General features: G+C 42.0%; 1 protein-coding gene across 1 annotated transcript in view; it reads right to left on the reverse strand.

Moving 5' to 3' along the window:
* Nucleotides 1-692: 692 nt before the first annotated feature.
* The window catches only part of PLCH2 (phospholipase C, eta 2), a 31034-nt gene continuing 18274 nt past the window's right edge, over nt 693-13452 (reverse strand). The window contains exons 19-22 of the mRNA XM_010187210.1: nt 13154-13300; nt 12113-12192; nt 6007-7066; nt 693-2419 (exon numbers count right to left, since the gene is read on the reverse strand). Coding sequence (XP_010185512.1) covers nt 693-2419; nt 6007-7066; nt 12113-12192; nt 13154-13300 — 3014 coding nt within the window. The remainder of the gene's footprint in view (nt 2420-6006; nt 7067-12112; nt 12193-13153; nt 13301-13452) is intronic.

Below are 13452 nucleotides of genomic sequence, written 5' to 3' on the forward strand. Positions count from 1 at the left end.
ATATATATAAACAAACTTGGTTTAAAAAAGCATTGCTTTGGAACATAGTGAGGGCTCTTCAAAGAGTGAGACAATGTGGATTTTCACCGAAATAAACAGGTCCGTGGTGGAAGATGGTCTCTATCTATATTATTAATTCGTGAAACAATTACACCTCAGTTTTGACTATTTCCCAGAGAAGACACCCTCAGAGGCCTCAAATTCTTCCAAAAAATAAAGCCAAACAGGGAGCATGATTTTAAATCCAGCCTCTTTTCATGGATCCCTAATCTGTAGGAGCAAAATTTACCTTAACTGTCACTAGCATCACATCAGTGTTTAGCTGTTATAAGAAGCGACTGCTGAAATTAGTAAAGATCATGAGATTTGCACAGAGCAAACTGCAAATGCAAAGAAGTGGTCCCACATAGAGGAGGCCAAATTTGAGGCTGGGAAAAGTGTAATTAAAAAAGCAGGTCAGCTCATTAGGACTGTAAAAATACGTCTCTGATTTCACTTGATTGTTCTGTTTCCACAAATTGCTTACGAATGTAACACTTCTCTGTTCTTTTGGAGTCATGACATGAAGTACCCTTACAATCAAGGGAAGGCCAGGAAGACCTAGGCCGAGTGAGGATATTTCAGGCCTCTCAGGTCACTATGTTTTGTTTTGACAGGAATGTAAACATCACCTTATTCAGTGCTGCCCAGAATTACAGTTTCAGCATAAAGAAGACTTCCGTGTCAGCGTTATAATCAGTTTGGTTCTTAGTCTGGGATGTAAACGCAGCAGGAGAAGCCATATCCATACAAACGGCTTTTGCAACGCTGCAGGCTCCCTCGGGATTTCCTCTCTCCTCAATGGGGCTCCCGCTGAGCTGGCCCAGGCTTTGCAGCCGCTGCCTCTCCTGGGCTTGCTTGGCCCTGTTGGCAATGTAGCGCACCCTGCTCTGGCTGCGAGACGAAGACCTGCGAAGGAGTCCCAAGCTCTCCCCTTCCTCTTCGGATTCGGTCGGATCAAGACTGATAGGGGAAGTGATATCATTTTCCTGTTGAAAAGCTGTCAGCTTCTTTAGCTGCTCAGTCAGCTCATCCTGGGATTTGACTGAGGATCTCAAGCTTGAAGAGCGGCGCTGCTCCCGCATCGAGCGAGTGACAAAACTCCTGCTGATGCTACGGTATTTGCTTTCAAAAGTGCACACAATATCATCAGAGGTAAGGTCTCCGAGACTCTTGGATTTCGCCTGGTTATTCCCACCCATATCCTGTGCTTTGGATTTGTTAGAAGACTGTCTGAGACTTTCTATGTACAGCCTGCTCCAGGTGTGCCTTCTAGGAATGGATGAGAACGCATCCTGCGTGCTCCTGGCAAGAGGACGGGGGCACAATTCATCCGCTGGCAGCTGACCAGACCTCAGGTTAGGATTGGACGTGCTCTTGCTCACCATTGGCATCTCGCTACCAGACGTTGTAGCGGATCGTGGGCGCATACCCTTTCTTATGGCAAGGGGCTCAAAATTTTCGTGACGGATGCCAAGATCTGGAAGGCTTTTGCGAGCTAGGTTGGGTAGAGAGAGATCTATCACAGTGTCGTTGGAGGACATGCTGGAAGAGGAAGACATGCTGTCACGGTGATTGCTGCAATCTAGCTTGCTCCAGATCCGGTCATTAACAGTGGCATCAAAGTATACTTCTGCTGCTGGAGACAGGCTACTTGGGATTTTTATTAAGGCTGAGGAGTCTGACATCTTCAGTCCTTCATTCTTCGACCTTCTTACTAACACGTAAGAGCTCATCTGAGAAGCAGAAACAGGTAGAGCCTGTGCAGCCTGGGCTTTCTGGAAAGTGTCTGGAGGCAAACTTGTCACACTGTTTTGCTGCAGTAGAACAGCTGCTGCACCAAGTTTTTGGCCTTTGGATTCAAAGGTGCTTTTCATGTCTGTTAGTGCCTGACCTCGTGGGTCATTTTGCTTCTTGCAGTTGTCAACGCCAGCAGTCTGACCCGCTGCCACTACCAGCCAGGCTTTTTGAGGCTGCACAGGCAGTCCATGCTGATCCTCACCTTTACTGCATGCCTGTGTCCAACCGTTTTCTTCTTGGAGACAACCTGCCATGCTTGTCCTCTCATCTTCTTGGACTACGAAACTTGTGTCAGCTGCTCTTGTGATTGCCTGCACTTGGTCTTCTGCAGCAAGATTTGTCCTTTGCTCTCTAGTGAGCAGAGAGTCCTGAGGCTGGTTGGTTGTGCTGCTTGCTTCTGATCGAGATTCAGGGGAATGCTCAGACACAGACCCTTCTTCAGAGTCACTGTAAGGAGTAACGGGTAGAGGCAAGAAAAGGCTGGCATGATGGTTTTCATTGGCAATAACAGGCTCTTCAGTGATAGTTTCTAGGCTGCATAAAGAAGTGACTGACCTCTGTATTGAGAAATGGCAGACATCTAATTGGGAGACATGAAAAGACAGGGGAAAAAAAGAAACAAGAAAAACAGAGATACGGGGTTAGTTAGGTATCACAAATTGTAGTTTAGTTAAAGATTTATTCTTGCTGTGTTATCATTTTGGTTTTAAGGTGGTAGTTGCATGTATGAACCATGATTTTCAGAATAACTTATTCAAACAACTGTACCCATCAGTTTGTGTCCTTGTATCCCCTCTCATAAGCTAAGTTTTCTTCTTCCACCATCCAGCACCACTGGAATTGCTCTTTTCCTTCCAGCACACACACATGCCAGTATAGCACATCACAACTGAACCGTGTATAATAACCAGAGCACCACTGCCCAACCAACAGATACCATCCCAATGAACGATTATGCAGAAGAGAAGCAGCATAGGACTTCTGGAATAGATTACAAATGAAATTATCTGTATGCAAACAGTGTAGTCAAAGTGCCTTTTAAAAACAAGACAAAAAATTTAAACAGACTTTGTTTTCCTAAAAAAGTTTGTAATTTGTTTTGCATAAAACTACGCAGACAGGTGGTTCATGAGCACCAGGCTGCCAGTACTGTCCTGAAGAATCACTACAGCCACCAATTACCTGAAGAAAACTGCATCCATCTGCAGTGTTTACAACCTGTACCCTAAGAGCCAAAGCAACCATGCCAAAAAGCCTGCTGCCCACATCTCCAAACCACAATGCAAACATGCATTCAAGAACCAGCAAAGCACCACTGAAGCCAGACAACAGCCTCTAGAACATAGCAGCAGATAATTATAAGGCAGAAAACAAATAAAAACCAGGGCTACAAGCAACAAGGTGCTTGAATCAGCGACACTCAGCAGACAGTTACCTTTGACTTGCTTGTCCTTTCAGTTCTTAACTAGAGAGAGACAGTGTGCATGTAGAATAATAGGACAGAACAGAGGAAAAATCCAGTTAATGTAGGGAAGGCAGGTGCAGATAACGGGATAAATTAGTGCTGAGGGAGGGAAGGGCAACAGACAGAAATATTCACACATTTTTGTAGGATCCTAAGAATTTCGGACCAACCAGAGCACTCAGTGGAATCCATAAATAGAGAGATATTAAGTCTATTATTTTGTCATGGAAGAATAAAAGGCAATTTTTGCTACTGTTCAAGAAATGCACTCCACTGGACCAGGGAATGGATGCTAGCCTCCTCTTCTCCAAAACCCTTTCCTAATACTATGGAAGAAAACCCCAACTACATTACCAAAAAATGTCAAAGAACTATTGGGCCTTTCCTTTCTGAACCAGTATTTCTAATCCAGTGTAGTGACAAGAAGCTCAGCAATGAGGAGAAACTTCTTTACTGTGAGGGTCCAGAGCATGGCCCAGGCTGCCCAGAGAGGTTGTGGAGTCTCCTTGTCTGCAGACACCCAAAGCCCTGGCCGTGTTCCTGTGTGACTGCTCTGGTGATCCTGCTCTGGCAGGGGTTGCACTGGGGGAGCTTTCCAGGTCCCTTCCAACTCCTGACATTCTGTGATTCTGTGAACGGAGAGAGATGTTCAGCAGCCTATTACCTTAGTCGGGAGTGTTAAAAGGGAAGGTGACTCATGTGCCCATGAGCAGCATCCACCATTCACAGCAGATTTTTCAGTAGCTGGAGAAGTCCAGCGCTGCTCAGACTCAAACTCCTTTTCTCCCCATCCAGGCCAGGCCACGAGCATGGATTAGGGCACATTTACACAGCTAAATACTCCAAGTGTAAAGCTGCTGCCATAAAGGGACAAGTAGAGACTATAGTTTCCTGTCCCATCCTTGTGGCATTTCCCATCAACAGAATGTTAATGATGAACCACAGCCATATTAGGCTCACGGTGTTGGTTTCCCTGGTTTCTTGGCCCAAGGCGCTGAAATAGCAGCGGATGGGGGAAGCGTGCTGTTTGTGCAAGCATCGTGTTTGTCACTGGATCAGCAGCATCCAGGCCAAGTGGCTGTTTCACCATTTCAAAGGTTTGCCGATTCCATGCTTGAGAAGTCAGATGGATTTAATCAAATTTCAAGCATATCACAATATTTATTTAGTGACTTGGGGGGCTGGCGGGGGAGCTGGCACTGATAATGGGAAATGGTTTAATATGTCACACTACTCAGAGCTTATGAAAAGCCTAATGCCAATAATTTAGGCACAAAAAGAGTTCTGCTGCTTTGGATTAATTTCAAGTCATGGGAACCAGCAAACTCCTCTCCCCCTCCCATTGTCCTGGTATTTTCCTAAAAGCTCAAAGCAGATACTGGAAAAAATATGTAAAAAAAAACATTAAAAAGAGAAATAAAGAGAAATGGTAGACACCCAATCAGATTAAATTGATCAAACAAACAGAATATCTTAGATTTATGTATGAGGCTTACATGTGGGCAGTCAGAATTGATTATTGAAAGAAGGAGACCCAAAGTCACTTCACTGTTCCTAAAAATGTAACCATCAATGTCCAAACTCCTTGGACAATTAAGGGGAGGGAGAGGGATCTGAAGAGAAGCTCTTGTAGTCATAGACAAAAGCTGTATTTCTTTACTTCCTCTTCACATTTCTATGAAACAGAAAATCTTGTCAAAATCTCTTCCTTCCCCTCTCTGCCAATTCAGGAGAAAAAAAAGCCAGTTTCCTTATTAAAATATATCCCCTGATTGCCTATTTTCCATCTTTACAAATGTACAGTTCACGCGTAAGGATACAGCCGTGACCCCAGCGGCTCCTCAGTGAATACTCCTGGCTCGAACCAACTATAAAATGCTGCAGCTTAAGCAGCTTTCCTTTAAATGGATACATTTTATTTCGCAATTGGGAATGCTAACACCCAGCGTGGCTGCTGTCAAGTAACATCAGGTCACGTACCTTGCTTCTTCACATTATGCAACTGTGCCCTCAGGTCACAGTCAAATCACACACGTAATATTCGCACGTCTATAAATGTTTGCACACTGGGGATTTATACATTTGGGACCAGAATGGTCTGCTATGTTCATAAAAGCGTGATCTCCTGAATAACCCAGACCAGAGAATCCCATCCACTAATCCCTGAGCTAATGGCAGTAATTTTGCAAGTTCTTTGAGGAAGGAACTGGTTTCCTTTGTTAGCAGAGTGCACATTAAATATCATTTCTGATGTGGTTATCCCTCAGCGACACACAAATACTGATAATGGAGATATTGCTTGTTAATATGGGTTTCCCATATTCAATCTCTACTTAATGCTCTGGTTTGGATCTTAAAATTTACTTAGTATCATACCACATTCAGTACAAAATAAAAAACAACCAAGGAAACAAAAACCCTGAACAAACAACCCAAACATTCATGGACTACTGACAGTTTTGCTACTGCAGACGGTGAGCTAGGCATGGAAAGGACTAATCTAAACCAGACACGTCTAGGAAAAGAAAGAAAATAAAACTATTGATGCAGACTTTTTTCTTCTGTCATTGCCAAAAAATAAAATAAAAAAGAGCTCTTGCTCGCAAAACAACATACAGGAGCTTCTAAGTAAAGATGCTATGCAGAAGCTAAGACAATGATGTGATCTAAGGTGGAGAAGGGTGAAGAAAATCTGGTCTTACCAGTAAAGAATATAGGGGATTTACTTCGAATTTCCTCCAATTTTTGAACGAACAAGGCGTTCATTTCCCTCTGTAGGGTGCCCACTTGCCTTCGAGAAGTTTCAGAACAGCGCTTGGGGAACTCTGGGCTTCCAAGGCTTTCTAGACTGCTGGAGCTGGAGGATATCGAGCCATTGCTGGCTGCAACCAAGTTGACAGTGCTTCCATACTTGCCACCTGACTGGCACTGCCACCGCTGCCGGGAATGAGCCTTTACTCCGTGACATTTAGATTCAACACTTTTCTTCCCCGGGGTCACAAAAGGCTGGGTGCTCCTTGTTAGATCATCGGCAGTTCCAGGGCTGCTGCAAGACTGCAAATCTGATTGCCGCCTGGGCTGACATTTAACGACCCAGTTTTTTAGCTCTAACCTCTCTTCTCCAGTTATACTGCTATACTGGTCATGGTGAAGTATATCTTTAGCAATAGGCCTGGTAGGATGGTCACTTAACTTGCATTCTAGATCTGGGCTTTCTTTGGAACCAATCATGCATTTCATACAATTGGTGGCCACTCCAATCCTACCAGAGCTGTTGATGGCGCAGCGTGCAAAGACGCTTTGCTTCTGGCTCTGGTGCTCCTGCAGCCGGACCTTGTTAGACCTCTGTATGGGTTCACTGAAAGCAGCACCCACTTGAGCACAACCTTGGCTTTTGGCTCTATGAGCGCTCTGGGCCTTACCTTTCAACCCCTTGCCATGCACCTCCCCACTGGCACCATCTCTGGGAGCTGGTGACAGAGAGGGACTTTCTGGCTCTTGCTCAAAGCGAGGCTGTGAGGCAGTGTCCACTTCCCGGTCCTCACCGGCCCCTTCAGAGCTGTTGTCTTTTGTGTCAAAAGCAATTTCGGGAAAGCCCTTCTTGTTCTTCTTCTGGCTCTTGGTGGGTGCACTGGCTGTCCGTCTCAAGATGTGGCTGCTAAAGGAATGTTTGCGATGGAGCTGACCAGCAGCATGACTGTCCAGAGAGGCCTGCTTTGGATTTCTGACAAACAGGCCTTTTAGACCTAGAGCTTGTTTGGCCTAGAAAATTAGAAAAAAAAAATAAAAATCCTTAATAGAAAAGGCAGGTCTCTTTCTTTGGGCACAGGAACTCGTGTACAAACCATCAGTTCGCATATGCACACACATACAGAGTCTCCTGTCATATTCCTACCATCATCATAAGAACTAAACCAGAAATAAGATAGAGATTAAAAATGAAAAAAAATAAAAATCAATAATACCAGCTTTGCAAAATTTCCTATCTTTTTTGCTCTACTATGTTTTTAGATAAAATTTTCCAACCTGGCTTATCTCTGTCATAATTTTCTTACTAGCTACTTACAGCTACTTACAACATAAACATTAGATCTTGAAAAGAAAAGGGAAACAAAAAGGAAATACTTCAGTCTACAAGGATCTATTTCTGAAAGCTGAAGAGTTAAAGCCACAAATCTTGAGGTGTTCTCAAGGCCACACATTTCAGACTCCGTAAGACTAAAGTCAAAGTGGTTCCCTTATACCAATACAGCTTTCTGGGGTTTTGTTGCTTGGTTTTTGTTTTTTAAACACAAAGCTCTGTGAAGTTTTCCAACACAATATGCACATTTAAAACAATTCTGTCCCAACAGTTTAATGACATGGATATACTGCAGAACCTGGAGGAGACATAAGAAATCAGTTCACTACAGGAACCCAAGGATAAGCGGAGACTTGCAGACTTGCTGCACCCAAAGCATACAGATTTAAAGTATGTGATGGAAATGTTTCAGCATTCCTGTAAACATTCCGGGTGTACTTGCCAACTTTTACAGCAACAGGCTGGTTCCTGATAAAGAGTATCTTGGTCTGCTCTATTCGTAGAGCCTTGTTACACATAAATCACTGGAAGCAGAGAAAGAGGCATTTCCCTTCTAATCCACTTCTCTTTTGTTCCCTCTATTTCCCAGTTAGATCAGACTCTCTTTAGTAGCTGTAGCATAAAGAATGACTAAAAATAGAGTACAGAAGCCAGTGATTGAAATGCATTGTAAGACGACCATGATAAAATCTGATCAGCACCCATGCTTGTTGGCACTTGCTGTCAGTTCAATTTTTACCCGGTGATGTCATGTGAGGTCACATTTCTGCAGTGCCAAACAATGTCACAGAAATTACTTATTTAAATTACAATGGTCTGTCTTTCACCCAAAATATTTGAGTGCACGCTCACGCATTTCAGGTTTTGCTTGAAGGACTTAATGGAGAGATATTACCTGCGCTGTACTGTAAGCCTGGGTTAAAAGCTGCTTTTACTCATAGATGTCCTGTACAATCTGGCATACAGGATCAAGTTTTATTTGTCTGACACAAATCCCAATGAAAGCATTCAGAATATTATATTTATAATTGACTGAAGTTTAGTTACCACATGCCAAGATCCAGTGTGAGGAGATGATTAAAGAGAGACCAAAAATGGCCTTTAAAGGTATATATAGGATAAGATAAAGAAGGTAAGAATTGACTTTTCACATACAAGGCAGAGAAAATGTAACTTATATTAATAAAACTTCCATGAGAGCCAGCCTATTGAACAGTCTGCATAGATTACTGTGGATCCACTTTCACTAAAAAGCTTCAAAATGAGATTATGTTTTTGTTAAGGAGCGGAGGGAAAAAAGCACTCTGCTCCAATTGAGACAAGTTGGCAAGTACATGAATTCATTGCTATAAAAATCAGACAATATAAATATTTGCAAAACTCAGAACAAATTGTCATACATACACACGCACAAATGATATCCAACAAGAACAAAAGAAAAGCACTGATGGAATGGGTGACACACAGTGCAGGGCCCCAGGTATCATTCTGGCTTACTTGGCACATCTTTGTTAAGCTGGCCACTGTTGCTTGAATCAGTGGAGTGATTCAAGAGCTCAATGACAAATTTGATTGACATAGGAAAAAACAACCCAAAAACTTTAAAAATAAGGGAAAAAAAGAGAGCCATTTTGACGAAGATCCAGAACATGTGCTTTCAGCTTTTACAGGGCTATTTCATTCTTTAAAGCAGACTTGAAAAACAGCACAAGAGGTTTTCCCACAATTTAGCAAACAATTCTTTGATAAAGTTCTTTTCCATGTGAAAGAAGTGGTCTGAATTGTAGTGCACCAGAGAAAAGACAATAGAAGCAGACTTTCATCCTGGATCTTCATACATGGCAGGCTCTCTGGCTGATCAATGGCCCAACAGAACTGACCGAATCGAATGTCGTAATTCATGTTAAATGAGTTGAACACCTTCAAAATGCTAAGAAGGAAACATTGATGCTAATGAAGGAACTAGTTAGAGGCATGCAGGTGTGTGGTGGTGGTCACTGCACCTCCCTGAGACAGGAGGGGGTACCTTCAAGGTGTCTAAAAACGCTCTGCTTCTAAAAGTAGACTTTTTGACATAGAGAAGCCCACTGAAATCACAAACAGACAGAGTAAAGGCAAAAGAACAGTGAGGGAGGATTGCAGAGATATGCACATCTAGAAACCACAAGAAATTCTGCAATACATGAACAGACTGCAGAAGAGACAGAGACAGAAAAAAAAAGCAAGGAAATAGTGCAATCTAGAAAAAGATTTCAGTTAAACACAAGGTAAAGTGAAAAGAGTCTAAGACTCTGCCTTAGTAATATCAAGCTACTGAGAGGGTGGAATATATACATTGAGAAACAAGCCCCAGAGGGTTAATGCTTGTATTAGAACATCTGGATCAATAAAGCATGGCTAAAACCAGGCTGATAACTGGTGGGTTTTCTGCCTGTGATTAAGTGTGGAAACAGAAAAATAATTCTACTTTTAACAGAAGTCTGTTAACTGAAAAATGAAAGAGATTCAGAGAGACCAAAACAGAAAGGACTGTGTAATATTTGTTCTATATTTTCAGTAGCTTTTATTAAAAATTATAAATTAAAAAACCAACCACCAAACAATAGACATAGAAGCTTTCCATCCAAATCTTTGTATTTTAATCACGGCGGTGCACAGCCTTAGCAACTTAGCACCAGCAAAGCCAAAGAAACTGCAATGATAATGAGAAGCAATAAGGGATGTCTAATAGACTTAGAACACGAGAAGGGAATAAAGCAATCAAAAAAGCAAATCAGTGCAGTAGATTGGAATTTAGTGGACAAGGACAGGTCGGAGACACCATGATACACAAGGGTCTTTCAGTTGTTTAAAAAGCTTAACAAGAAAATCTAATATTCTCAAAATAGCTGCCAAAGTTTAACTGGGCACGTTGCCCTGCTGCAAATTAAAATTATATACAGCCAGTTACTCATGAAGAAGCCAATAGGAGCAAATAATTATGAAAGGCTAGGTAAAATAAGGATTAAAAGAGAGATAATGCCTCACAATATTGCCGAAGATTTGAGGTGAAAACTCTTAAAACATTCACCAAGACAATGAATGTTGTCTCTTTCATGAAACTTGGAAGTTGATGAAGTTAACCAGCCATTATGGTTAACTTTTGCTTGTTTTTTGTTTAAAAATCCCATTTGCCAGTAGATACTAAGCTTCAGACTTTGACTTCTAATGAAGGATACTGAAATATTAACTATCCTTACAGTAGTACTGAGAGAGCAGTGCAGAGGACATCACCTGAAAGCAGCAAACAACTGGAGCATCATGAATGCACACAACACTGGTAAGAGGGGAGAATCTGCCTATTCTCCATCTTTTTGACTAAGAATAGAATAGAAAAGAAGAATTCATCAGAAGGATGAGTGAGGCTGGCCAAGGAAATAATTTTCTCTGCTGGATGCATACAGCAAACAGATGCCTGCTTTCATTAAAGGACACTGGTGAGGTGCACAGTCCCTAATCAGATCAATTGAATTCCCACTGGCCTCAGTATGCCCAAGGCTGAGCTCTCTGACTTTCTTCTTACAAGCATGGAGAGTCTGACAGAGCTATTCAAGAAAGAGCACTAGATCTGAACACAGGAACCCCAGTGAAGTTCAGGACAAAATTTAAGCTGTTTGAATCAGCACCAATGCACGCATCCAGCAAGTGGCTCTAAGTTTACTGAGACAATTGCATCCCTACCCGCAGGCAAAGCCGGCATGACTTGTGTCCCATACAGTTCCCTTGAACCCAACAGTTTAGTCAGGAAAGATGTCAGCCTGTTATCACTTTCCCCTGAAGCCTGGGACCTGAAATTACACAGTTCATCTTCTCTGTTCTGCTACACCAACCACCTCTTTCACTTAAACCTCCTAAATTCTCATGCTGAATAGGGCTAAATTCAAACAGATTCATAATGCTGCCACAGGGAGTTTCAGGTAAGACTCCTAGCCCTGTCAGGATGAAGCTACACCTGCCTAAAGGTTCTGCATTAGACATCAAATTAAAAAAGCAGGAACTGTGCTAAAATGAAGTGACATTCCTTCCAAAACCAGCGGCCCTTCCTATAAATACAAAAAGAAACTTTCCTAGGATTTAACTCTGTTTCATCCCATAAAAGTTTTGATTCAAGTTTAGCAGTTTAAAAAGCTATTTTCCTTTTTAAGAATTGTTTTAATTCCTCTTACATGAACAGCACCGCAAGAAAATGAACTCAGAATTCCCAGCCTATTCAATGCCGCCTCCTCCTGTCACGATGCTGATATTACGGCTGGCTACTACGGAAAGCTCAGCCCATCATTGCGAGTGGACATAAACTGGTTTTGAGACTCAAGGCACTGTAAGATACTTAGCTACCTGAATTTCATTGAAATTAATACCATAGAAGTAACTAAATCCAGTGCACTGTGAGGAAAGATGCTATCTCATTTTCAGCTGGCCTAGGAAAAGTTTGAAGTTAGGGTTTACTTTCAGCTTGGAGTTATTCATGTGAATTTGTATATTTATATATTTCCCTATGATTTGCCATTATCTCCATGTATATTCAGAAAGATCTCAGGCTACCATGACAATCACAGTGATGAAGTTTACTCTAGTTGAACAAATACATTAACTTGGACCTTCACCCACTGGGCTTCCCTAGCGTGATACAAAATCCCGTCAGCTCATTTACGTACGCAAGCTGTATTAATTACACTGAAGGCACTCACCTTACCACAGATGTCATTAATAGCCACATGAACGAAGATGGATGCCTCTTCTATACCTTCCAGGTACACGTGTCGGTAACCTGAAACAGAGTGAACAAAGCTGACACGGGGTTGAAACAGATGATAGGAAGAGCACGTTCCTATCAAGAGAAGGAAGAGATGTTCCTTTTGTAAACGGCACAAGAAACGAACCACTTTTTTTCCCAGCTCCTCCTCACAATAAGCACCCAGGTCTGTGCATCTCCTAACCACATTCAGTTATTTAATAGTCACACCAATTAGGATCTGAACTGCCATTGCTTCTCATCCCCTTTATTTCACAAAAAAGCCACTGTCATCTTTTTTCCCATGTCCATTATTGTTGCTGTCAGTCTGTGACTTAAACACGGCTACATTCTCTCCTGGGGACTTACAGTCCATTACTAATACTGCAAACATTTCAACCAAGGCCAGTTCATTGAGATAGGGTGTTTTTGTTTTCAATCTTAAACCCAAACTTTTTTCTTTACTTTGAAAGAAAAGAAAAATATACACAAAATTTAATGTGAAAGAAGATTGAATTGAAAACAGAAACAGGAAACTGAGAGAAAATGGCATTTAATAACCTGGATGCCATCATTAGAATAGGTAACTACCTGCTCTATATTGAACTATTACTGATAGTAATAAGACTAATCAAAACTCCAGTGTCTTTCAGAAATTGATGTGAAGAAAATGGAGGAAAAAGCAGCATGAGATAAGAAGAGTAAAGATTCCGTATGGTAGTCTTTCAAGTCCACAGTATTTAGCCACCCTGCTTAACAATATTACCCATTTTTGACAATGTAGTCCCACAGAGCTAACTGAATTAGTCTTTATCATCCTATAAGTCAGTAGTGGTCCTAGGTAGAGAACTCAGAGTCCAAACTCCCAGCCTCCTGATGTAACTAGAAACTTCTGCAGCAGACACATGCACACACATTAATCCAGCATTTGCAGCTTCAGCTATCACAGACAAAGGTCCTTGCCAAGTGATCTGGGATTTCAGCATTTCTGTCTTACCTGGCATCATACTGCTGAAAGCTATTGTTCTCTGGCCAATGAAATCGCGCCCAATTGGATCGTGATCCCACACAAGGAACCGAATCAGTGCAATCTCTGGCATGTGTACTGTGAACACCAACGTTTCCTCCCACATTGGGTTAAAACCTCGGAATAAAGGAATCAGCTTTTAGGTATTTCGTTCACAAGAAGCAAGAAGACTGCCTACATAAGGAATGCCTAAACTGCAATGTCATTCTCATTTCCTAATAGTTTAATCATTGTTCTTGAAAAATCCAGTACTCCCACTCACTTCAGCA

Source organism: Mesitornis unicolor, unplaced genomic scaffold, assembly GCF_000695765.1.
Source record: "Mesitornis unicolor isolate BGI_N332 unplaced genomic scaffold, ASM69576v1 scaffold2586, whole genome shotgun sequence".
NCBI lineage: Eukaryota > Metazoa > Chordata > Aves > Mesitornithiformes > Mesitornithidae > Mesitornis > Mesitornis unicolor.